At 52.0% G+C, this 26764-nt stretch overlaps 1 protein-coding gene across 2 annotated transcripts; it reads right to left on the reverse strand.

The window, feature by feature from the left end:
- Positions 1-303: 303 nt before the first annotated feature.
- ZNF853 (zinc finger protein 853) lies at positions 304-8081 on the reverse strand. Of its 2 annotated transcripts, none has more exons than XM_082713852.1 (3): positions 7486-8081; positions 6606-6723; positions 304-3976 (listed from the first exon to the last, which is right to left on the reverse strand). In XM_082713852.1, exons 1-3 carry the CDS (start codon positions 7495-7497, stop codon positions 1659-1661), a joined length of 2448 nt encoding a protein of 815 aa, XP_082569978.1. In that variant the 5' UTR covers positions 7498-8081; the 3' UTR covers positions 304-1658. The 2 variants fall into 2 exon arrangements, with proteins under 2 accessions (XP_082569978.1, XP_082569979.1); XM_082713853.1 differs by having other exon boundaries at positions 6606-6728.
- Positions 8082-26764: the final 18683 nt, after the last annotated feature.

The following is a 26764-nucleotide window of genomic DNA, read 5'->3' on the forward strand; positions in this document are numbered from 1 at the left end:
AGGCTTGGCCTACCCACCTGGACATGGGCCCCTGTCCTAGGTTCCTCGGCTGCAGTTTACAGAAGGCTGGTCAAGGAAAGGACCAGGGGAGGCTGGTGGGAGCAGGGATGCAGAAGGATCCACCCAGGATGTGGACAGAGAATCAACATCCTAGGCCAGCGGAGTCTGGGGTGAGGAGCACTGAGCGTGGGACTGAATAGGAAGTCCCTTTACTCTAGGGCAACCGGGAAACTCTTCTGTAGAAATGAAACCAGTGGCAGGACACAAAACCCGGTCGTGAAAACACAGAGACAAGACAACGCATTTCCTTATTTAAATTTATTTTTCAATTTTTGTTTCTCACTTAACCAACACATTTGTAAAATGTAGCAGGCTGTGTTAGTAAAGGAGAAGCAGGGAGCAATGAGAGAGGCAGGATGGAAGCAGCCACACATGGGAAGTCAAGAGCAGGAAGCACTTGGGGGCAGAAGGGGCGGGCAGCCTCCTCCACCGTCCTGCCTTCCCAGAGGCATTAACCTTGCCGATGCTCATAAGACCCCCGGACAATTTTGTAAACTTTGTAAAGAGCATTTCTGTTGCCTCCAACCTTTGTCCCCCCAATTTCCCCCTCTGACCCCACCAATGACCAGGCAGGATCTGCTCAGGCCAGCGCCCTGCATAGCCTGGCCCAGGAGAACCCCGCTCCTGGGTCTCAAGGCCCCAACCCCATAGGCTTAGTCCCCAGATAAGCAACAGAGAAGCCGAGAGCTGGAGGGTTGCAGGGAGGTGGTGGTGGTGGGGAGGGATCTTAGAGCTCCTTCCCCAAGCTGGACCTTGGAGAGCATTCTCGGAATGCCCTCTGTTTCAACTGCAGGCTCCTGCTCAAGAAGACACTGGACACACCACCGTGGGCGTGGGACCTTGGCAGCAAAGAGGGTGAGAGCCTGCCTCCCACACTCGCTAAAACCCTGGGTTTCCCAGGAGGGAAGGGTTAGCTTCCACTGGGGAAGGGCTTCCTGGCATTTGTGCATTGACCCAGTGGACACTGACCCTGTGCTTATGAACACCAACATTTCAATCAGGATGATATCCACCCTGATGCATTCTCATTCTAGAAAGTACTTTCAAGGCAAATGCCTTTGAGGACAATTTAATGCCTTGATCGGTTTTCTACAAAGTGCAGTTAAATTTCCTTATCTCCCCATTTTTTTTCCTTGAAGAAATTTTCACCAGGATCAAATCCTATCCGTGTGCGTTTTACCACATACATTTCATTCCCTGGTTAGTGTCCGAGGCATGTCTAAGGTCGCCAGCGGTCACACATGTCACTGGCAGTTTTCTCCCGTGGCTCTCCCCTCCACGAAGTCCGGTTTTCCGGGGGAAGGGCTCTGGCCGACTCTTCGAGGATTGAGGATCAGTACCCAGTCACAAATTTGTGCAGCATGCCGTTCATCCCAATGTGCAACATCCGTGCCACTCGGCCCCAGCAGCGCTCCCCCGCGTGGAGTGTTTCCGAGGGGCCGTGTGTGTGCACGTGGCCTCCCCTCCGCTGAGCAGGAAGACAGCCGGGAGCCCAGCCGGGAGCCCAGCCGTGGCCACCGATCAGGGCAGGCGGGAGGAGGCCACGCCCTTTCAGGCCCAAGCCCACGCCCCCGGCCTCCCGTCCCCACCCGCCACAGTCACGGCGCCTTGTCAGCGGCCCCCGCCGCCTGCTCGGAGCGCGGGGGCCCGCCCGTGGTGGCGCGCGTGCTGCGGAGCAGGCCCAGGCCTCGCGAGCGGCCGGCGCCGTGCAGCTGGCGCTCGTGGCGCCGGATCTGCACCTTGTGGCGGAAGCGCTCGCCGCAGTCCTCGCACACGTAGGGCCGCTCGCCCGAGTGTGTGCGCCGGTGGCGCAGGAGGTTGGACGAGACGCTGAAGCGCTTGCCGCAGTCGCCGCAGGCGTAGGGCCGCTCGCCCGTGTGCGTGCGCTGGTGCTGCACGAGCGCCGAGCTCTCGCTGAAGCGCTTGGCACAGTAGGAGCACGCATAGGGCTTCTCGCCCGTGTGGATGCGCTGGTGCGTCACCAGGTTGGAGTGCTGCGAGAAGCCCTTGCCGCACTCGCCGCAGCGGTGCGGCCGCTCGCCCGTGTGCGTGGCCTGGTGGCGCACCAGGTCCGTGCTGCGGCTGAAGCCCTTGCCGCACTCCCCGCAGATGGTCGGCCGGTCCCGCGCACGCCGCCGCCGCCGCTGCCGGGCCGGAGTCAGCGCCGCGCTGCCCGCGGGGCCTGGGATGGCCACCACGGCGGGCGCCGCCATGGCCGGCAGCACCATGAGCTCCTGCAGCACCACGTAGCCCGGTGGGGCCACCACCACCGCGGCTGGAGCCCCTGGGGCGGCGGGCCCGCCTCCCCCTGCCGCAGGCACCAGCTCCAGCTGCAGCTCCGGCTGCACGGGGGTCAGCTCCAGCTGCACCTCCTGCGGCGGGGCTCCCAGCTCCACCGGGGTCAGCTCCAGCTGCACCTCCTGCTGCCCCTCCAGCTGCTGCTGCTCCAGCTGCTGCTGCTGCTGCTCCAGCTGCTGCTCCAGCTGCTGCAGCTGCTCTTGCAGTTTGAGCTGCAGCTGCCGCTGTTCCTGTTGTCTCTCCAGCTCCTGCTGCCGCTCTAGCTCCTGCCGCTGCCGCTCCAGTTCCTGCTCTGTCCCCAGGTCCACCGGCATGAGCTCCAGCTCCACCTCTTCCTCCTCCTCTGGCTCCAGGGGACGGGGCGGCGGCTGCTCTTGCAACTGCTCTTGCTGTTGCAGCAGCTGCTGCTGCTCTAACTGTTGCTGCTGCTGCAGATGCTGCATCTGTAACTGCTCCTGCTGCTGTCGCTGTAATAGTTCCTGCTGCTGCTGCAGGTGCTGTAACTGTTGCTGCTGGAAGTGCTGCTGCTGAAATTGTTGCTGCTGCTGCTGCAGGTGCTGCATCTGTAACTGCTCCTGCTGCTGCTGTAACTGTTCCTCCTGCTTCTGCTGTTCCTGCTGTTGCTGCAGCTGCTGCAACTGGTATTGCGGCTGCTGCTGTAATTGTTCCTGCTGCAGGTGCTGCTGCTGCTGCTGTAATTGTTCCTGCTGCAGGTGCTGCTGCTGCTGCTGTAATTGTTCCTGCTGCAGGTGCTGCTGCTGCTGCTGCTGCTGTAATTGTTCCTGCTGCAGGTGCTGGGGTTGCTGCTGCTGTAACTGTTCCTGTTGCAGGTGCTGCTGCTGCTGCTGCTGCTGTAACTGTTCCTGCTGCAGGTGCTGGGGTTGCTGCTGCTGTAACTGTTCCTGCTGCAGGTGCTGGGGTTGCTGCTGCTGTAATTGTTCCTGCTGCAGGTGCTGCTGCTGTAACTGTTCCTGCTGCAGGTGCTGGGGTTGCTGCTGCTGTAACTGTTCCTGCTGCAGGTGCTGCTGCTGCTGCTGCTGTAATTGTTCCTGCTGTGGGTGCTGCTGCTGCTGTAACTGTTCCTGCTGCAGGTGCTGCTGCTGCTGCTGCTGTAATTGTTCCTGCTGTGGGTGCTGCTGCTGCTGTAACTGTTCCTGCTGCTGCTGCTGTAATTGTTCCTGCCGCAGGTGCTGCTGCTGCTGCTGTAACTGTTCCTGCTGCTGTAACTGGTTCTGTTGTTGCTCCTGCTCTTGCTGCTCCTGTGCTCGTTCCTGCTGTTGCATCAGCCCCAGCTGTGGTCTCAGCTGCCCAGGGGGCACAGGTTGGGGTGTTCCGGGCAGGTCCTTGTTTTGTTGGGGCAGCCGGCCTTGCCCAGCTTGCTGCTGCTGCTGCTGCTGCTGCTGCTGTTGCAATTCCAGCTGCAGTCCTGGCAGCGGGCTTTGCGGTAGCTGCTCTTGCAGCTGCTCTGGCTGTTGTCGCTGCAGGTCCTGCTGTCCGGGCTGTGCTTCCTCGGCGAGTCCCCCGGCCTCCATCGGGGCTGAGCCTGTTGGCCGTGGGGGGCTGCCTTTCTTCTCCCGAGCCTCTTCCTCCTCTTGACTCTCAACCCCACCGCTGCCACCTGCAGTGGAAACGGCAGGAAGCCAGGAGAGAAGGATCCACAGGCAGCTCTCGGGGTCAGACCCCCATGGCCTCCCCGCTAACCCTGCCCCACGCACTGCCATTCTAGGACACACTGTTGAGCTCTCAGCAGGGGCCCAAAGAGACCAGGTCAATTGGCCATCGTACTGGGGCAGAAACTGAAATGCCCAGAGGCGTGGGACTGGCTTAGAAATGTGCCCGAATATCTGCGGGTCGCGTCACTCTGGACCCTGGCTCTGCGACCTCTCTTCTGGGCCTTCCTCCATGCTTAGATCTTGACAGTGACAAGAGCTTGGGCATCTGGGGCTCCCCAATACCATTCCCTGAGAAGTCTCTTGGGCTTAATTACCATCCAGTGGGAATCAGCAAACAAGTCACCCTGACAGCTAAGCCACAAGCCCATGCTGAACTCTGACCTCACTTAGGGTCATGCCTTAAATAAGCGAACTTGCCTTCTCTGTAAATAATATAGAATCTCTCTCTTTTTAAAAAAGGCTTTATTTATTTATTTGACAGAGAGAGAGAGAGAGAGAGATGGCAAGCACGACCAGGGGAGCAGCCGGCAGAAGGAGAAGCAGGCTCCCCACTAAGCAGAGAGCCTGGTGCGGGATTCGATCCCAGGACCCTGGGATCATGCCCTGAGCCGAAGGTAGCTGCTTAACAACTGAACTACCTAGGCGCTCCAGTAATAAAGAATCTCTCTAAAGCTACTTGGAAGTATTACCACAGATGTTTTCTAAAAGTCCCTGAAGTGTCAGAGAGAGCACTAGGTTTCCAGTGGGAAGTCCTCAGGTCAGGCCCTAACTCTACCAGTTAGTGGCTCTCAGCCTCCTACAGCCCCAGAGCCACCCCCCCCCACCCGTCGGTAACAGCCTCAGGATACCCCCGCTTCCAGCTCCGTTCGTGAGGCAGGAAGGGCCTAGCCTCTAGAACCTGGCATGTGCCTGACAAATCCCTCTGCCTGTGGGTTAGGAAATTCGTTCACAAACTGACGAACAGTTCGGAAATGCCAAGGACACAGCTAGCCCTGTTTGAAGGAGCCTAGAGATGGGACACGTTTGACACTATTAGTCTGGAATGGAAAGGACTAATCCCATAGTCCTGCGTCCGCACAGTGACTGGCCAGTCACATAGCCTCTGGGAACCCAAGTGTCCCTGCCTGCAAAAGGACAGCGACCCTTCTCAGGGACACAGTGAGGACTCAAGGGGGGACAGGTGTGGCCCAGCACTGTACAAGTGTACAGTAACTCCTGCCACCTACGCATCACTCTGTTGTCACATGTCACTGCCCAATAGCCACATGTCGTTTCCCGTTTTGAGCATTCATACTGTGTTACCAGAAAATCTAAAGAGGCCTGCTCCATTCCCCAGTGTGCCTTCAACCATTGTTCTTCCTACCGCCTCATGTTTTCATTTTTGTAACGGAAAGCAGGGGTGCGATTTATAACATTTTGCTTTCTGGCCACTCTTCCAGGAGTATATTGACAGAATAAAACCAAGGGATAATCTCCATGTAAGTAATTTCCTTTTAGGAAACTATTCCTCATAACGTTTGCATAGGCTAACAGACAAGTAGTTTTCACATACGCACACCAGCCAGGAGTAAGCATGTGGTGACAGAGCCACGCAAACCTGTCCATCCACCCCCCCCCCCCCACTCCCCAGCAGATCTGCCACCTCTGGGAGCAGCAGGGACACGTTGTGCCTTTGTGTCAGTCCTCATATTTTAGCATAGCACTTGGCCGTGTGGCCAGTCCTGGCTTCCTGCAGTCACATCAGCATTTTTAACAATGATGTTTTAGTAAACATATTATTATCATCTGAGGTGCCTACCATACCCTTGCAAGACTGTTGTCGGTTAAATATTTGAGCTGGAAGACCCCTCATTTCATCCACACATCCCCACCCAACCCCTCTAATTGCTTTGGTTCTTTCCATGCTGTTCAACCCTGGCCTGGACCTCACTCAGTGCCCTCAAAGGACAGAGAGGGAAATTGGACCAGAGTGGGCCCCAGGGGGAGAAGGCATCTTGGAAGGTTCTACAGGGCCACATTTGCCTCTGGGCAAAAAGGGAGAAAGATAGATGGAAGCAAAGGTCAGGAAAAACGGACAAGGTCAGAGAAGGCCCCAGGAAAAAGAGAAGCCGGGGGGGCGGGCAATGCCTGGGGTAGGGGGGCAGTGGGAGAGAACCCCTGAATTCAATCTGAGAACATGAGTCCGGAGCCCAGGACATGTGGGAGGACAGTGGAGACTACCTGACCACTGGGGACACAGCAGCAGCTCCCAGCCAGCCAGCACACATCCGGGGTCCAGGGCATGGACTGTGAAATGTCTGCACTGTCAAGAGCCTGTCACCAGCAAAACCACAGCCTGACAGAGCCGCCTCTGAAAATCCTAAGGTGAACCTGCCAGTGTTGTTCCAGGCAGTGGGCGGGGCGTGAGCGGCTGGGCCAGCCCTCCCCACCTGGAAACCACCAGCTGAGCGCCCTTGCAGACAGCTGGCTGCCCCGGACCCTGCAGCCCCTGGGGCTCTGGCAAAAGATCCTCAAGGGGGCCTGAGGGTTATCTCCCGGCTTAGGTTAGAGCCACACTCCTCTCCAGCCCCTTACCTGAGAGGGTGCCAGGCCCCGGGCCCCCATCTTCAAGACACCGAAGCTCCAGCACGAAGGTCTCCGTCGCTGCCCCCAGCTCCATCCTAGCGTTCAGACCAAGATCCCGGGGAGCCAGCTGTGCTGAGAGGAAGGAAGGAAGCTGTTCAGGTGAGTCCCCACCCCAGGGACACCGACTGCCAGAGAGCCCTCCATCTCCTACTTGAACCCCAGAGCCGGCATCTCCACCCAGCCTGGAAAGGAGGACGGTGCAATCCACAGCTGAGGAAGGGAGGAGCAGGGCGGCCTGGAGGCTCAGCTCCCAGGGCCCATTCATTTCCCCGGGGGCCAGAGGCAGTTCCTTCCTCTCCCGACTTTGCAGGGCCCACGCTCAGCCCCAGGCTGAGGGGCTGCTGGTGCACCTGCTCCTCGCTGAGATCCGACTGTGGGAACCAGCCTTCGCTGGGGAGCCAGAGTCCCACCAGGGACATCTGAGGAAGTTTGCAGAAAAAGAGAAACATCTCCCGTTCCACCGCCCCCTTCAAAGCACCGACAAGTGTGTTCCCTTCCCTGGATTCTTGCCTCCCAAACCACTGTTGGGGTTCACCCCAGCCTTCCAAGGCCACCAGTGGGCCACAGGTTCCAGGTGCCACCGCAGTTCCCTGGGAAGGCAGGTTTCAGAGGATGACAGCCCTTGGAAGCAGCCTTGGCCCACCGGCTCCTGAAGTCTGGAAGGTTCCTCAGCCCTCTCCTGCCTCCACCCTGGCCCCTGCGGAGATGTCGCCACATCCAGTCCTGCCTCCCCTCCTAACTTCAGCTCCCCTTTCCAGAATCCAGTCCAGAAGCCCTCCAGAGAGCAGTCTCCCCGACCTCCCCACCGCCCCCCCTCCGCCGGGCCCACCTGGGGCAGCATCTCCGGCTCCTCGCAGCGGCCTCCGCTCCAGGGGAGGTGTGGTCAGCAGCGGCTGGAGCGCGCGGGCCGGAGCGTCAGCCAGCTCCCTCCCGAGGCGCCTCCATCCAGAAACAGCCGGGGAGGCGCTGGGCCACCGGGGGCCTTTCTGGGCACTGCGGCGGGCCTGTCGCGGTCAGGGCGGTGGAGGTCGCCCTGGGCCCAAAAAGGGGCCGAGCGGAGTTGGCGACCTCAAGTTGGTGTCGGCTCCGGGGGCAAAGGGGCGGGGAGCGGGCCGGGGGCCGGCCGGGCGCGGGTCCCGAGCGAGGGCTGCGGGGCTGCCGGGCGACACCGGTCTCGGCCCAGCCGGGGGTCAGCCCGGGTCCGGCCGGGGTCCGCCGGCGGCCACAGGTGCCCGGAGCCAGCGGGCGGGGGGCGGCCCGCGCCGGGGTCCCCTTGGCTCGCCCGCCCGCCCGAGCTTGCGTCCGGCGGGCGGCGGGCAGCGGGCAGCGGGCCGGGCCGGGGGCGGGGGCGGCGGGGCCGGCACAGGAAGTCCCCCCGGCATCCGCATCCTGTCCCCCGCCCGCCACCCGCGCGCCCCGCGCCCCGGCCCCCGCGCCGCCGCCGCCGCCGCCGCCGCTCTAGGCCGCCGCGAGCTCGGTGGGCTTAACCCTTCCCGGGCCGGCCGCTCACCCACAGGGCTCCCGGCCCGGCCCTGCCACCCCCACCCCCCGGGGGGCCGGATGCAGCCTCGGGGCGCCCCTGGCCCGGGGCCAGGTTGGGGTTCATTAGCACTCTATTAGAGGACACTCACCTAATGGGGGGTCCCAATCCGTCCCCCCACCATTGGACCCAAAAGAGGCCGCCCCCTCGGCCCCTTGAACCCCTCCTCCTGGAGCCTGGGATGGTGAAGACTGGGCTGGTGGGCGGAGACCGGGCCGGGGCAGAGTTTGTGCGTGCTTGGACATTGGGCTGGGACCCCAAAGGACCAGATGGGGCGGTGGAAGCCACCCTCTTTAACTGAAGGGTAAGCCAGGTTCACTGTCTCTGTGCACAAGCCCCACGGGTCAGGCCTCCCTCCACCACCCCAACCTCAGCCCACCCCAGGTCCCCAGCCCAGTAGCGCTGTGCCGAGGCCTCCCGGGACAGGCCAAGCTGCCCCTGACCCCTGAGTCAGGGGTCTTCTCCTCAGGGAGGCCTTAGCTGACCATCTTGATATCCCATCACTTTGCTGCACTATCCGAATCTGGAGAGTTCCCATTAAAATTGAGATACTCCAATTCTCTTGAAAAAGCCCAAGATCTGGCCTTGGAGAGGTGGTCCTGGGCTAGAGTATGGGAATGCCTCATGGGAGGCGGTGTGGTCATGTCCTCCTCCCTCCTTAGGGTCTCCATGCTCGCAGGGCCACCCCCTTGTTCCATTTTTGGATGCTTCCTGTCCCCACAGGCTGTGGAGTTGAGGACTTCTCCTCCAGCCCTTCCTCACCCCCAGACTGGGTGCTCTAGATGCCCGAGAACTGGCTCTGCCTCATCAGGGGAACCAGTGCAGCAAGAGCTTAGCTTTGGAAGCAGAAAATTCTGGATTCACCATGGCTTCTTCTGGTTGGGTAATGAGGCAGATTATTCCTTTGCATCTGTGGAATGGGACAGCACTCTGCTAGCCAGGGTTTACGGATAAGCAAGCATCTCCCCTTTGGCCAGCAGGCTGTGCACCTTCCCTCCCCTGGGAGGGCTGGGAGCAGAGCTGTCCCCGCCTTCCTTCCTCCAGGGAGACCTCCTGCAGAGAGAATCCAGAGAATCCTCTCATTCCTTGGCTCTTTAACCTCTCTCTCTGCTGGCTTCTTTCCAAGAGCGTTTGCTCCTTCTCCTAGCTCTCCCATCTTAAAAGCAAGCAACCCCTTCTCTCTCCTGCCTTTGCTGGCAAGACTGCCTGGAAAGATGCCCATAGCAGTTCTGTCTGTATCTCCATCTACCTGTCCCTTCTTCCTCTTCCCCAACTTCACCCCACTCAGACCGCTCCCCCTAATGTCACCAGGGACCTCCGCATCATTGACTCGCTCATGCTACTCCACCTCTAGGCAGCTTTGGACAGCTGTCTGGTGGTCGGTGACAGGGACCAGCCTTGGTTCCCCCTTCCTTGCTGTCTGCCTCCTCTCTGACTCTGGGCTCGCTGCTCATCTCTATATCATCAAAACCTATAGAAGGTGTCTTCCCAAATCAACAGTTCTATCCTGAAGAGTATTTCTCCTGTCCATGACCCAGACTGAGCACCCCACAAACAACAGCCACCCTTTTTCTAACTCTTTCTTCCTTTAATTTTTTGTTTAAGAAAGAGAACAAGAGTTGGGGCACCTGGGTGGCTCAGTGGATTAAACCTCTGCCTTTGGCTCAGGTCATGATCCCAGGGTCCTGGGATAGACCCCCACATTGGGGCTCCCTGCTTGGTGGGGAGCCTGTTTCCCCCCTCTCTCTGTCTGCCTCTCTGCCTGCTTGTGATCTCTCTCTCTCTGTCAAATAAATAAAGAAAATCTTTTTTTAAAAAGAGAGAGAGAACCAGAGTAAGCAGAGCGGGTGGGGAGGGGCAGAGGGAGAGGAAGAGAGAGAATCCCAAGCAGGCTCCACGCCCAGTGTTGAGCCTGACACGGAACTCAATCTCACAACCTTAAGTTGGTGACCTGAGCTGAAATCAAGAGTCGGACGCTCAACTGACTGAGCCAGCCAGGCAACCCTCTCCCTTTAATTTTTTTTTGTCCAGGCAAGACACATAGTGAATTGAACAAGTCTAATTGTTCCAGGAGGCTTTAGCAACAATAAAAACCTCTCCTCGCTTCCAAGTCCTCTCCCACTTCTTCTGCCTTTTTTTTTTTCTTTGCCATTTTTAAATAATATGCTTATAATGCTATTATTTGTTCTTTCCATCTTATGTAGTATCTATGGACATCCCAGTCTGGGAGATGCAGATTCAACCCTTGAAGCCACACATACGCATGTCTTCTTCCTGCCTACAATCTGTCTGGTCTTTATCCAGTTTTCTGGGATAGAGTTTCTACACCCTTGGAATTTCTCCAGGGATAGGAACATCTTTGTTACTCAGGGGGCGAGGTGGCTAGATTAGCTTCAGGATGGAGGGCTGGTGGTACTAGAAAGACCAGCCACATGATTACAGGGTTAGCCAGAGATATCAACCCAACTTCTGGGGCTAGAGATTGAGGTCAGTCACATGGCCAATGATTCAATCCATCATACCTATGCAATGAAACACCAGTAAAAACTATGGGCACCAACATTCAGCTGAGCGTCCTGGTTGGCAACAGACACTCCTTTTCCAGAAAGAAGACATGGAAATTCTACATTCAGGACTCTTCCTAGACCTTGGATCTCTTCAGCGACCATGGCTGGTCCTGCTGGGTATCCTTTGCAGTAAGATGGTACTTGTAAGTAGAGTATTTCTTGAATTCTGTGAGTTGATCTAGTTAATGACCCGACCTGAGTAGGTCAAAGGAATCCCTGATTTTGTAGCCAGTCAGCCTGGGAACTCCCAGACTTGCCACTGGGGGCAGTCTTGCTGGGCGTGATGCCCTTATTTTGGGGCATCTGAACCAACTTTGGTAGTCAGCTGCAGAAGTCTCGGACGGGACCACACCTCTCCAGTTCTAGCACAGTCCGGGGGAAATCTACTGTACCATTCCCCTGAATACATCTCTGTAAATATTTTTCCCTGCTTATCTCAGTAAAAGGATTTGTATTAGTTCCTTTCTTAAACCACTCTTAATCCTTCCTAAATTAATCTCTCCTCGTTGCTCGTGCTCTCCCTCTCTCTCTCTCTCTCTTTTCTTTTTAAAATTTGCTTTGATTCAGTCTTAGAATCTCCTGAAACATCTTCCTGCATTCTCCTTTGGCTCTCTAAATGCCCATCAACCCAAATTTCCACCTGGGCAAACGCGTCAGAAAATCTCTTTGTTTTTTTTTTGTTTCCAGACATCCCTCCTGGAGCCTCCTTCCTTTGGACCCAAATTGGGCACTTTGCCCTCTGGAGTGCTCTCCGTCAGTCTGGGACTCGGTGTCTCCTGCTCTTTCTCTCTCCTGTGTTCATCTGTTCCTCACACGGCATCTCCCTCCTTCGGAAGTCCTCCTACAGACACTCAGCACTCACCAAATATTCCAAGTCTTCTCCTGTATTTCCGAGTCTTACATACAGTTCAGCTGTGGTTAAATGAACAATTTGGCCAGGGGACTATGAAAGGAAGTGACCTGGGCTACGTCTAACCCAAAGCACTCAGGAGCTGGTGGACCACCTCTGCCTCATACCTCCCCTGCCCTGTGGCCTTGGAGGTGACGTGTCCCAGATTGTGTAACCACAGGACACTGGAACGTCACTCAGCCTGAGCTATCCGTCCGGTCAGGAAAACACCAGAACTCGAAAGTAATTAAGCAGAACATTTAATACAGGACAGTGGTCACAAACACATTAAAAGGGCTGGAGCATGACATAGGGGACGGAGGAACTACCTAGAGGTTAGGACCTCTAGGGCAAGAGGGGTGAGAGAGGCGAGAAGGAGAAATGTTATTATAGACAGACAGACACAACTGCCTACCCCAGGCTGGGGTAGGCACTGGGCAACTGGGCTATGTAAGCAAGAAGTGACCAGCCCAGACTCTCCAACCAGTGACGGCTCCGCCAGGAACAAGAAAGGTCTTCGCTGCCATCCTGACTTTTGATCCCTCCGTGGTGCTTCCCATTAGCAGAATCTCCCCAGAGACCAGCTGGGCAAGGGAGCCCGGGGAAATGTCACTTCCTGTCTTCCAGCCTCCCGCAATGGAGCATAAGGGAGGATTGAGTCAAGAGGCAACAGGCAAAGAGCTGGCACATTTGGTGACGAAAGCAAGCCTCCTGCCAGCCGGCGTTGGAAATGCAGACATTTCTGAGCTAAGACAGGGATGGGAAGGCTGTGTCACTAGCGTTGAGCATCCTGACCCTCGTTCCGGGGAGCACATTCTTTAGTGGGCTTCCTGAGAGAGAGTACATGGCAAGGAAAATCTGGGGAGCCCTCATGTCTAAAAAGGCTTCTTTCAGGGTACTTGGGGTGGCTCAGTTGGTTGAGCATCTGTCCACCTTTGGCTCAGGTCATGATCCCAAGGTCCTGGGATTGAGCCCCGGCACTGGGCTCCCTGCTCAGCAAGGGAATCCGCTTTTCCCTCTCCTTCTCCCTTGGCAAATCTCCCTGCTTGTGCTCACTCTCTCTCTCTCAAATAGAGTAATAAAATCTTAAAAAAATAAAAAGTTTTTATTCTTACATGTGACTGGGCATGGATTCTAGAATGACAATGGCTTCTCCAGATGCCTTCTCATTGTCTTTTAACCTACAGTGTGGCTATTAAGGATACCCCGTGCCATTTTGATACCAGATCCTTTCCTGGGTGACTGGTATTTTCTCTCTGGAAGGTTGTAAATCCCCCCCCCCACTTTTTTTTTTTTTTTTTTTTAAACCTGGATTCTGAAGGTTCATGATGACAGGATCTCAGGCAGCCACTTCAATCAGGAGACTCACGTTTTTCTTTTTTTTTTTTTTTTAAAGCTTTTATTTATTTATTTGACAGACAGAGATCATAAGTAGGCAGAGAGGCAGGGCAGAGAGAGGAGGAAGCAGGCTCCCCGCCAAGCAGAGAGCCCGATGTGATGCTGGATCCTAGGACCCTGAGATCATGACAACCTGAGGCGAAGGCAGAGACTTTAACCCACTGACTCATGCTTTTCTGATCTGAGAAATGAATTTGAGTTCTTTTTTTTTTTTTTAAGATTTTATTTCTTTATTTGACAGACAGAGATCATAAGTAGGCAGAGAGGCAGGCAGAGAGAGAGAGAGAGGAAGGGAAGCAGGCTCCCTGCTGAGCAGAGAGCCAGATGCAGGGCTCGATCCCAAGACCCCGAGATCAGGATCTGAGCTGAAGGAAGAGGTTTTAACCCACTGAGCCACCCAGGCGCCCCTGAATTTGCGTTCTGGATCCGACAGTGTCCCCTTCCATTTTCTCTTTTCTGTTTTTCTGGAATTGTGATTATTCGGGTGTTGGATCTTCTGTTCTGATCCTCTAATGTCATTATACTTTTTCCTTCATCTTCATCACTTAATTTCTTGGTTATACTTTCCTTTTTTAAAAAAAGATGTTATTTATTTATTGGAGAGAGAAAGAGCCGGGAGACGAGCAGAGGGAGAGGGACCAGCTGACTCCACACTGAGAAGCCTGACAAGGGCTCGATCCCGGGACCCCGAAATCATGTCCTGAGCAGAAATCAAGAGTCTGACACCCAGGGCACCTTGAGGGCTCAGTTGTAAAGCGTCTGCCTTCGGCTCAGGTCATGATCCCAGCATCCTGGGATCGAGCCCCGAACAGGGCTCCTTGCTGAGCAGGAAGCCTGCTTCTCCTTCTCCCACTTCCCCTGCTTGGGTTCTCTCTTTTGCTGTCTATCTCTCTCTCTCAAATAAAATAAATAAAATCTTAAAAAAAATAAAAAGAGTCTGACACCCAACTGAAGGAGCCATCCAGGGGCCCCTCTTGGTTACACTTTCTAGAAGAGTTGCTCCTCACTGTCCGCTAACCTTTTTGCTTTTATTTCTGCAACCCTGTCTTTAATTTCCGAAGCTTTCTTTTTCTCAGACTTGTTTTTTCTTATACATGCTTTTGCTGCACCGTTGTAATATTTGCTCCCATCTCCCTGATGACAGTTAACTTTGTTTCTACTTCCTCTATCATCGCTTGCTCTAATTTTTTTTTTTTAATTTGACAGAGAGAAATCACAAGTAGATGGAGAGGCAGGCAGAGAGAGAGAGAGGGAAGCAGGCTCCCCGCTGAGCAGAGAGCCCGATGTAGGACTTGATCCCAGGACCCTGGGGTCATGACCTGAGCCAAAGGCAGATGCCTAACAACTGAGCCAGCCAGGACCCCATTTTTTTTTTAAAGCTTTTGCTTCATTTCTCTTGTTGGAGGATTTCCTAAGATGCCTGGTGATGCTGGCCTGTTCGGTGATATGTGTGGAGTGAGTCGCTCTGCAAGCCAAGAGAGGGATTCTGCCGTGGGGAGGGTGTTCTCTAACATCTGATAGTATTTTCTCTCAGGCCAAGGCCACTCAGTTTCTCTTTGATCTCCTGCCTGGAAGTGACTTGGCCCTGAGCATTCTAGGAGCCAAATTGGGGCGGGGGAGGTGGTGGGGTGGAGACTGGAAATCAGATTTCCCTAAATCCCCACGGTTTCAAGAAGAACTCTTCCTGCCTCTGATGCCCAGTGCTCCCCAAAGTCAGACCCTGTTTGGTACCAGGCTTTTGCCAGAGTAGATGCGAAGTGGAAGGGGAGGTGTGGGGACCCACTGGCCCCTTGGGACACATTGTAACAGCCTTTCTGTTTTCTGCTCTGCTGGGAGCCTTGCATTCTGCGGGCGTTCTGGGTGGGGGGTGGGGTGGGCGTTCTGGGTCGTTCCTTGTTGGCTTTCCCCTCTGATAGCTTAGCTTTCGACTTTCTGTCCTCTACTAAGTCAGAGCCACTAGTTCACCTGGGTCCCAGTTTCTAAAATCGTGTGCTTTTGATTTTTCCTTACTGAGAGAGACAGACAAGAGACAGTGAGCAAAAGAGACAGATGGAAGGAGAGACAGAGAGGAACAGACAGTGGGCCGGGAGTGGGGGCCCCACTGGGGAGAGGAGTGTGCCAGACTTGTGCCCCGATGGCCACCTGGGGCCGCGGCAGGTTTCATCTTCCACTGGGGATGATGGACAAGGTGTGGGGTATGATCCAGGGAAGAATGACAGACGGGGGAGCAGCACCGGTGGCCTAGAATGCATCTCGGGCCTTGCTTCCCCTGGTCAAACCCGCAGTGTTCCCTCTCAGAGCCCCAGGACCCCATGGCACTTGCCCGACTGCCAGCTGCAAGGACCAGGAATGGGTCTAGGTTGGTCACCCTTGTTTCCCGAGCACGACAGCAGACACCCCTTTTAAGTATTTGTTGAATGAATTACTAAAATAATCAGACTGGGGTGCTTTTTATACCCACTAACACGGCAAAGACAACTCAGAATAAGAATCCAATCTTCACGTCTCACCTACGGGGATTCTCTCCCTCTCCCGGGGGGTCCGGAGCACAGGCTCCCTGGAACCAAGGGTGCCTGGAGGGATTGTACCATGGAGGTGCCGTAGAGAGAGAAACTCTTGAGTTCCCATTGCCGAGAATCCCAGGGCTCCGGTCCGCACCCTTCCTGGGATGTGCCCGAGGGTCCTTCCACAAAAACTCTTTCTCCTGCCTAATTCACTCCCGGTTGGTCTCCGCAAGCACAGAACCCTCGCAAATGCAGAAACTGGTACTAGAAGTGGCATGTAGGCCTAGATGCCCCCAGAAAAATGTGGTAGTTGAAACCAGCTACTGGGTCACGATGAGGACAAGGCAAGGTGATTCCCACCTGTGTTCAGGATGGGTCAGTGTGTTCTGTTAAAACAATGAATCCGGTGCAAGCGAGGGCCCCCTGAGACCACGGGTCCTCTGACAGCGAGGCTCTGAAGGAACAGGGATGCCAGGACCACAGTACTGGATGGGTCCGTCTGACGGCGGACATTCCCTTCAGTAAGATCTCGGCATCCCTTTGCTGAGGACCAGACTGAACCGGGGACCGTGGTGGGGCTGCTCTGAGAGCATCTCAGAGCACTGGGAGCCACAGACCGAGACCTCGGTTTCAGGCGGATTCCTGGGTCCCCAGAAGGGAGCCCCACTTGGACTCCGTTTGAGTTTCCTGGGGTTGCCGTGACAACCCATCACACACTGGGCCGACACTGCGGAAATGAATGTCAGCAAGTTCTGGAGCCCAGCAGTCTGTGATCAGGGTGTTGGACGGGTTGAGTCCCTCTGAGGTTGTGAGGGAGGGTCTGTTCCTGGTCTCTCTCCCAGCTTCCGCTGTTGCCATCCATCTGTGGCATTCCTGGGCTTCTAGAAGCGTCACCCCGTTCTCTGCCTTCATCGTTGCAGTGTTCTCCCTGTTCGTGTGTCCCAATTCCCCCTCTTTATAAGGACACCTGTCCCTTTGGCTTCTGGCCCACCCTCATGACCTCATTTTAACCAGTGACATCTGCAATGACCCTATTTCCAAACAATGTCCTGAGGGGCTACAACTTTAGTAACTTGGGAGGGGGGGAAGGAGCAGGGATTGTAGGAGTGGAAGGAACCGTGAGGAAACTCAGCCACAAGGAGCACCATGAGGCTTCTTGAGTCAGGCCGAGTGGGAGGACTGAATGCGGATGGCAGTCTGCATTTTGGGGTCCACTTGCCCCAAGGCCAATGTGCAGCAGTTTCCAGGGGAGCCAATGCCAACCTGAACCAAAGCAAGCTCTGTGCCTAGGGGCACTGCCCTTGGCCTGAATTAAAGATGCAATAGAGACTTTGGGCCCAGAACACATTCTGCCCCTACCCGAGTTGTCCCCTCTACTACCTCTTCCAAAGGGGCTCAGAGGATTTCCCCCAATTTGAGAAATGGGCCAGGGATGGAAACCCCAGGATCATTAGCAAAGCTCTTTATCAGCTGGGCATGCCTCCAGGCCCTGGAAATGAACTTCCTAGTCTGAGCAGGGATGGGAGGACCTTCTACAGGCCGAGACCGAAAGGCAGCACTCAATTTCCAGAAGCAAAGTTGGCACGCTTCGCACGTTAGGTGTTGTGTGGGTGGCGTGGAAATCAGGTCTCAAGCACTGGTCTGATGCTCAAATCAGTGGGCAGCCCAAAAAGAAAATACCTAATGTGCGGAAACTGTCCTTTCTGGGTCTGGAAAACAGCAGCTTGAGCCAAGCCTCTGTGCAGGCTGCGGTGTGTGGCCTGTTGCCCGGTGCCTGGACCTTGAGCCTTGCATTCGGCACCAAGGACAGAGCACACAGCCTAGGTAGGCCTAGTGGCAGAGAAAGGCTGTGTTGCCGGTTTGGTTGGCTCGGAGGCTGCCTCTGGGATGGAGATTAGCCTCATTACAGAGGGCTGGGAACTGGATGGGAAGAGAGGAGGTAGCAGGACCAAGCCAAGGAGACTCTGGACTGTGGTGTGGTCTCCACGAAGGCCCCAGACAAGCCAGTGGGGACCTCTGAAGCCAAGACTGTTTTCAGAGTTGTCACAAGGTCGGGGCATGAGAGCCAGGACTTTGTAAACCTGCATCAGTCATTAGATACAGGCTCCTCTGGGGCGGGGATGGGACCTTGGGGCAAGGTGCTGCTCTTTAGCAAATTCAAGTCTGAAGATGGCGCAGATACGGCCTGTTGGGCAACGAGACACACTTGGCCACTCAGGGAGACCCATCCTTCAACCCTAAAGCAGGAAGGAGGACCTCAAGAGTGCATCCTGGCATCCACTATGGGCTCTTGCCAGCCCATCCCCAGCCTGGGGTTCCCCACCCAGGCCCTAGGTCAAGGCCACTAGAGAGGGGACTCAGGACTCAGCAGTTAATCAGTGGCCACCAAGCTAGGTCATCAAGGCTACTGGGAGCTCAAGCACGAACGGTGGCCTGCAGAACCCACTGGCTATGCCAATGGACAGTTATGTCCCCCGGAATGAAACTGATCAACAATCAACCTCGGCTCTGTAAAATCGCATACCAGAAAACCCCTAAGCCTGGTGCGTAAGGATCTGGAATTAGATTCAGGTAATCCCCAGGCCTGAGGAAGGAGCAAATGGCCTCTGTGGGAAAGGTTTCTGAGAAGATAAAAGGAGACGTCATCTCCTTCCTCGGCTGATTACAACTGGAAACTGGAAAAAACCAAAAAGCAGTGACCGAAAGGTTATGAAAAGTAAATACTAGCGGGCAGACTGGGACAGTCAAAAGACAAAGAGAACCCCGTGTGGCAGAGGTGGTGGTTTCCTCTTTGTTTATCTTCTTTATCTACTGGCCTTGGGCTGAGGGCTAATCAAGGGACTTGAATAGCATTGGGAGATTGTAAAACCTTCAAGAGAGACTAGTGTTTAGGGCCAGAAGACCAGGACAGTGCCTACCCCCCGCCCCACCCCACGGGCAGGAGAGTGGGTAGAGAATTTCCACATTTTTCTTCTTCTTCTCCCCAGTCCTACCCTGAGCCCAGGGCCATTTGTGAAACCTCATTGTCATGGTCAGGGTGGAAGGGGGCATGGGCATCCAACATCTTGGAGATCACCCATGTTTTTGGACAGAGGAACGAGGATAAAGGGTCCCTATTGTGTGAAGAATGACGGGATCCCTGTCATTTGTTTCCGTCTTTTTGCTCATTACTTCACCCCAGAGGAAGCCCAGCCACATAGAACTGTGCCTACAGCAGGGTTTGGGAGATGGGGTGGGGTGGGGGGGGGGGCGGACATTCCTGGAGAATCTCGTCTTCCAGGTCAGAGGAATCTGGAAAAGAGGACCTGGGAGTCAGGGGGTGTGGAGGAAATTCTAAAGAGGAGGAAGCTTGAGAGTGGGCTCCCCTCCTTCTGCGTATTGACTAGTACACGTTGCCACGGGGCATCCATGGGTCACACTCACCAGCTATGTAGCAAACAAAGTCTTTGAAAACTGACCTGACACGGGAACCGCTGAACACAGAAGGAAAGAATCTGTGGTCTTAACCAGGCTGATCACCCGCTTTGGAGAAACAAAAAAAAGCAACATCCCAATGTTCTCCAGAGAATGTAACAGGACCCAGAGTCTCAAAAACAAAAAAACCAAAGCAGTATTGCATAGCATCTGATCCAAAATTACTCAACATATTGAGAACCAGAAAAACATGGTGAATTCAGGGGGTGCCTGGGTGGCTCAGTGGGTTAAAGCCTCTGCCTTCAGCTCGGGTCATGATCCCAGGGTCCTGGGATCGAGCCCCAAGTTGGGCTCTTTGCTCCGCAGGAAGCCTGCTTCCTCCTCTCTCTCTGCCTGCCTCTCTGCCTTCTTGTGATCTCTGTCTGTCAAATAAATAAATAAAATCTTAAAAAAAAAAAAACATGGTGAATTCAGGAGGGAAGAGACAATCAACATATACCAACCCAGAGATGACCTAGATGTTGAAATTATCAGAGACTCTAAGGCAATGATCATAACTATCCTCCAAGAGGTAAAGGTAAACATGCTTGAAATGAATGGAACTTGTTTTCAGCAGATAAATATAAACTGAATAAAAAAGACTGTAGGGGCACCTGGGTGGCTCAGTCTGCCTTCAGCTCAGGTCATAATCCCAGGGTCCTGGGATCAAGCCCTGCATTGGGCTCCCTGCTCAGCGGGGAGCCTGCTTCTCCGTCTCCCACTCCCCCTGCTCATGTTCCCTCTCTTGCTGTGTCTCTCTCTGACAAATAAATAAATAAAAACTTTAAAAAAATAAATAAAAATAAAGTCTTTAGAACTTCAACAAAAAATAAAATAAAAAAAAAACACCAAAAAAACCACCAAAAACCCCCAAAAAACAAAAAACAAAAAACAAAGAAAACCAAAACAAAGAAAACAAAACCAAATCGTTGAATGGGCTCAATAATAAAAGAGAGATGACAAATGGAAGAGTCGGTAAAGTTGAGGACAGATAAACAGAAAGGGTGAGAAGGATTGAAAAAATAGAGAGCACCAGTGACCTACTGAGCATCAAAAGGTCTAATATTAGTATCATGAGACCCTAATGGAGAGGAGAAAGAGACTGGTGCAGAGAAAATACTGAAAGAAATAATGACTGTGGGACACCTGTGTGGCTCAGTGGGTTAAAGCCCCTACCTTCAGCTCAGGTCATGATCCCAGGGTTCTGGGATCGAGCCCTGCCCGCATCAGCCTCTCTGCTCAGCGGGGAGCCTGCTTCCCCCTCTCTCTCTGCCTGCCTCTCTGCCTACTTGTGATCTCTCTCTCTCTGTCAAATAAATAAATAAAAATCATTTAAAAAAAGAAGGAAAGAAAGAATGACTGGAAGAAATAAAGGCATCTTAAATTTGGATAAAGACTTAAGCTTACAGATTCAAGAATGTCAGAAAACCCCCAGAAGGATAAGATTAAAACAAAACAAAACAACTAAACACCCAAACACATCACAGTCAAACTGAGGAAAACCAAAGATAAGGGAAAGAAGTCTTGGGAGCATCCAGCGCAAAACTTCATGTTATAAACAGAAGGCTAACAATTCAAATAACTGAATTTCTCATCAGAAATTATGGAGGCCAGAAAACAGTGGTACAATATTTTGCTTAAAGATTTCATTTCTAACTAATCCCTACACCCAACAGGGGGCTTCAATTTACAGCCCGTGGGTCAAGAATTGCATACTCCACTGACTGGGCCAGCCAGGCTCCCCAGCAATAGAACAAGATTTTTTAAAGTGCTCAAATAGAAGAAATATCAAACCAGGATTCCATGTCCAGCAAAAATATCTTTCAGACTTAATTTGCAAAGAAATGTTCTTACTGATCTGTCTGATGGCTTCTTGGAAGGCCCACTCAGAAGGCTTGTTTTCTCTTCCCTTAGAACTTTCCTACTACTGAAGCTGTTACTGAGGGACATTTATCAAAAATATTTATAGAAAAATGTTTAGTGGTTGCTGGAGGCAATGGACAACAGACTAACTAAAAAGCTGAGGAGGAAAGAGATTGGGAAATAAGAGAAGTTGGACAATGAGATTCTTTGGAAGAATAAGGTCTTTGAGAAGCTCTGACAAATTTCTAGAAATCTAGAAGACTGTGGGCATGCCTGGGGCCATGCATATGCTCAAGAAAGACCTGAAAAGTCTCTAAGCTTTCACACACACACACACACACACACACACACACACACACTGTCTATAGGTGAGCAGGAGGTCAAAGCTAAGCTAAGAGTAGTTAACTGCCTGCCTGAGTGCTCCAATACCCACATTTAGGTCTTCACTACAGTTTGAGATAATTTAATATTTATATATGGTGTGAGATAGGGGTCCAAGTTCATTCCTCCGCATGTTGAGATCCAGTTGTCCTAGCACCATTGGTTGAAAAGTCTACTCTTTTCCAGTGGAATGGTCTTGACACCCTTGCTGAAAAATAATTGACCACAGATATGTGGTTTTATTTCTGTCTATATTTATTTGACAGGCAGAGATCACAAGCAGGCAGAGAGACAGGCAGAGAGAGAGGGGCAAGCAGGCTCCCCACTGAGCAGAGAGCCCGATGCGGGACTCAATCCCAGGACCCTGGGATCATGCCCTGAGCTGAAGGCAGAGGCTTTAACCCACTGAGCCACCCAGGTGCCCCTATATGTCTGTTTCTTTACCACTACTGTGCTTTTTTAAAATTTCTGTAGCTTTGTAGCAAGTTTTAAAGTTAGGAACTGTGAATATTCTAGTGTTGTTGTTGTTGTTGATTTTCAAGACTGTTTTGAGTCTCTCGGCTCCCTTTTAATTCCATGTAAATTTTAGAATCAGCTGGTTCACTTCTATTTTAAAAAGGCAGTTAGAATTTTGATGGCACTGCACTGAATCTGTAAATCAATTTGGAGAGGACTGCCATCTTAACAATATTAAGTCATGGCACGTTTTCCTACTTATTTAGGTTTTCTCTCATTTCTTTTGACAACTTTTGTAGTGTTTGGTGTACCAGTCTTTCACTTTCTTAGCTAATTTGTTCCTAGATGGCAGTTCCTTAGAAGAACATAGAGTCACCATATGACCTAGCAATTTCACTCCTAGGTGTCTACCTATAAGAATTGAAAACAAAGGGAGCCTGGGTGGCTCAGTCAGCTGGGTATCTGCCTTTGGCTCAGGTCACGATGCCGGGGTCCTGGGATTGAGCCCCGCATCAGGCTCCCTGCAGAGCCTGCTTCTCCCTCTCCCTCTTCCTGCCACTCTCCCTGCTTGTGCTTGCTCACTCTCTCTCTGTCAAATAAATAAATAAATAAATAAAATCTTAAAAAAAAAAAAAGAATTGAAAAGAGGTGTTCCAACAAACACACATACACAAGTGTTCATAGCGGCACTCGTCATAAAAGCCAAAAAAGTAGAAACCACCTAAATGACGAACAGGTATACAAAATACAGTCTAGCCACACAATGGAATATTACTCAGCCACAAACATAAATGAAGCCCTGATGGGTGTGGATGACCCTTGAAAAACACAATACTAAGTGAAAGAAAGCAGTCACAAAAGACCACATATTAAGTGATTTCATGTATATGAAATACGTACAGCAGGCACGTCTACAGGCAGTATACTGGTGGTTGTCAAGGGTCGGGAAAGGGAGAAGGGGAAGTACAGGGTTTCTTTCTGGGGCAATAGAAATGTTCTCGAATTGGATAAATGTGATGGTTGTATAACGTGGTGAGTATTCTAAAAACCACTGAACTGTATACACTTTAAAACAATGAGTTTCGGGGTGCCTGGGTGGCTCAGTGGGTTAAAGCCTCTGCTTTCGGCTCAGGTCATGATCCCAGGGTCCTGGGATCAAGCCCCGCATCAGGCTCTCTGCTCAGCAGGGAGCCTGCTTCCTCCTCTCTCTCTCTTCCTGCTTCTCTGCCTACTTGTGATCTTCCTCTGTGTGTCAAATAAATAAATAAAATCTTTAAAAAAAAAAAACTCCATGAATTTCATGTTCTGTGGATCTGACCTCAATAAAAAAAAAAAAATTAATGCAACAATTAGGAGACGAGGGTGCCTCAGTGAATCTCGAAGGTGAGCAGAACCAGGCGACCAAGGGGAACTGTCCACTGACTAGCAGGTGCCTCAATAAAATGATGTCCGATTAGGTCTGCTGGTTCTGTCACTACCAAACTATCCCTACCTGCAAAATCAAGTCTCTGGTGACACTAAGTGCCTGTTGCATGGTGGCCTGGGGCTTTCTCCTAGGGCCTCTGTCTAAAAGGAAGGCTTGAGGCTAGTTTCTTTGCAAGTCACAGACCATTTTTCTTCTCCTCCATTATTTGTGGTGTATTGGGCAGTTATGATGATTACTGAACCAAGTCTTTCTTTCTTTCTTTTTTTTAAAATATTCCCAAGTGAAGATCCAGTGTTGTTGTTTTTTTTTTTTTTTTAAGATTTTATTTATTTATTTGACAGACAGAGATCACAAGTAGGCAGAGAGGCAGGCAGACAGAGAGGAAGGGAAGCAGGTTCCCCACTGAGCAGAGAGTCCGACGTGCGGCTCAATCCCAGGACCCTGGGATCATGACCTGAGCTGAAGGCAGAGGCTTTAACCCACTGAGCCACCCAGGCACCCCTGAACCAAGTCTTTCTTAAAATGACTTGGTTATGGGCATTACCTGGGGCACTTGTTAAAAGAACAGATTCCCAGACTATGGGGTGCCACGGGGAGCCCAAGACTCAAATTAGAGGCATTCTTTGTCCTGCAAGCATGGACCCACGCTGGTATCCTTGGCAGAGGCAGCCGCTGGGGCTGTGAGTCAGCTACGCTCCCCATGGGGGAAGTTAGGAGAGGTGCCTTTTCTTGGCCAACGTAACTAAATTCCTAGGAAAATTCTGAGTGGTGCCACTGTCCAATTCATATTGCCCAGGATTGGGAGATGAGTTACAAGGGTGGTTAGAGCAAGGCATCTAGTGATGGGTTCAGCTCCCCTTTCATTATGGTAGAACGAGAGAACGGACCTGGTAGATGGTTAGGAACCTCCACTCCGCGCAGGTAGACAGGAAGTGTTTGAACCTTCGTGGTAGTACAAGACTGAGGAGCAGAGAGACAGAACGTTCTCCCTTCAGACACCTTAGTCAAGCTACACGTATGGACGAAAACGTGTCTAACCCCATTTTGTGCCTGAAGAGGGCGGAGCTCAGAGGGTTGAATGAACTTGCCCAAGGTCACAAAGGAACAGAGCTGGGGTCAGATCCAGGTCTGTGGAATTTCAAAGCCCATGCTCTTGACCCCTCCATGGAAATAATTCCCAGTCCTCTGCTGTTAATGCAAAATCCCAGGCACTGAGGCATGATTGAGATCACTAGGCAACTATTCGCAACTGTGTTAAACATTTCCAAGCTTTGGTTCATCAGATTACAAAGTTAATACTGCCTGTTGCAAACATTTCAAACATCATACTCATTCGACAAATATTTATAGGTTGGTTTTCTGGTGCAGTCTCTACCAGGGCTAAGAGAAATATAATCCAAGCCATAAGGAGAATTTAACAAATCTCGGTAGCTACATTTAGACCAGTAAACAGCTACAGATAAAATTAATTCTGGTAGGACATTTTAACACAATAGATCCAAAATGGGGGGCGCCCGGGTGGCTCAGTGGGTTAAAGCCTCTGCCTTCGGCTCGGGTCATGACCCCAGGGTCCTGGGATCGAGCCTCATGTCAGGCTCTCTGCTCAGCAGGGAGCCTGCTTCCCCCCTACCCTCTGCCTGCCTCTCTGTCTACTTGTGATCTCTGTCTGTCAAATAAACAAATAAAATCTTAAAAAAAAAAAAATCCAAAATGGTATCAATATCTAATTGATTTTTTAAATTAACCAGAAATTTACATTCTTTTTTTTTTTTAAATACGTCTTCGTCACATACAACAAACCGCACACCTTCATTCATCCCAGCCATGCTTCAACGACTCAAGAGTCACACGCGGCTACAGGTTGCCATCGGAAAACATGATTCTATAATTCAGAAAATTTACATCTTCTAAAATCCCACCCCCAGATACAACCACTCTTAACAGCGAAGGGCACAGTCTTGCAGGCGTCGTCTATAAAAATAACACAGATTATATATTTGTGAATTAATCAAGAATCTTTCAGTTGCAGGTGACAGAAAATCATCTTACACCTGCTTGGGGTGGGGGCAGGAAAGGTTGGGAAGCATCTTTGACTCAAATTCAAAAGCCTGGGATATATACAAATAAAATGAATGATGAATGAATGAATGGAAGCCCAGGATATAGAAACCATCCGCAGGGCTCAGACATCATCCGGACTTGGGATGTCTTCACTTCTTGGCTCCTCTGTGACAGAGCCCTCTGTCCATGTCATTGCTGTCTGCTCCCGTAACTGCAGACTTACATTCTTCCCCCCTCAGGGTGGAAAGAGCTATTCTCTTTCTAGTAGTTCTAAAGTCTTGAAGTTGGGTTTCATGAGGGTTCACTTGGGGGTTCAGAGGTTCATCTCAGCCAATCACCATGCTCGGCTGTGCCAGCCCTGGGTCATGTGGCCCTGCCCCCTGGTGTCAGGGATGGAGGATGGAGCCAGGGCCTGGGGTGACCCCAGGATGCTATCACTAAAAGGAAAAGAGGGACTGGGTTTGGGTGGGGAGAAACAACAGAGCCATCATCACTGGGCTGCATTGTTCATTGTGTATAATTTGCTTATCCAGTTGAGCTCGCCATATATACATTGACTTGTACCAACTTGCTCTTGGACATCTTTCCATTTTTTAGAAAAAACTCCCCCTACCTTCCAATGGCAAGGATATGCCTTAATTTACTTCACCAGGACCCTACGGTTGAAGAGCTAAGCTGTTTCTCATCTTCTGCTAATGCAAACATGCTTGGCCACAAAACTGAACTGTCAAAGTTCATCTGTGAGGTCTCCCTCTATATGGGGGTGTGTTACCTTGAGATATGGATTTTTAAATTTTATATATTTATTGGTAATTTTGATAGATACTGCCCTGATGACGTTGTATCAATTTAAGTATCACCACCCAAGAATAAAAGTGCCTGTTTCCCCACCACTCTGCTTGGAACAGAGATCCTTTTAGTTTCGAATTTCAGAGAGGCCAATGAAAACTGGCCTATAAAGGAAAACACATTATCTCATTTAATATGCTGTGCCATGGTAGGAAGTTTTAAGGTTGGTCACTTTAGTGGCCTGAGGACACCGTCCCCAGATTCCCACTGTCTCAGAACAGAGGTGCTGTATCGTCCTCAGCAATGTCCCTCATCCAAGTGGGTGTGTCCCTACTTGCGGTTCCTTTCGGGTGGGAGGAGAACTTTCCAGAAGTCATCTTCTCACACTTGTCCCCACACTGACCAGAACGGCATCCTCTGCTGATTACAGGACCAAATTCTGACCAGAGGTAAGGGAGCCCAATCACAGTTCACAGTTCCCTCCAAGGGAAGGGCCCACCCTTCCCAGAGCAGGTGGCTGTCAACCATGTGTCCCAGACAAGGGTCTTGATCAGAAGAAGGACGTGGCTGGCTGGTACGAGACGGCCAGTAGTTCTGCCCCACGCACTTATCAACAACACATTTTTTTTTAACGACTGCCAACGTGAGAGGCAAAATGACTTCACTGCTTTCATTTCCATTTTTAAAAATTCTGGCTGGTGTTGAACATCGTTTCGTAAGTTGAGGCAGGCACAGGTATAAGGGAAAGGCTGTATTTTATTTCCTTATTTTTTAAAAAGAT

The sequence above is a fragment of the Mustela nivalis genome (genome assembly GCF_964662115.1).
Source record: "Mustela nivalis genome assembly, chromosome: 19".
NCBI lineage: Eukaryota > Metazoa > Chordata > Mammalia > Carnivora > Mustelidae > Mustela > Mustela nivalis.

Coding starts and splice junctions, on each gene's coding strand:
- ZNF853 (XM_082713852.1), bottom strand. Junction 3,977..6,605: donor GGGGCCTGGCACCCTCTCAG/GTAAGGGGCTGG, acceptor TTTCCACTGCAG/GTGGCAGCGGTGGGGTTGAG.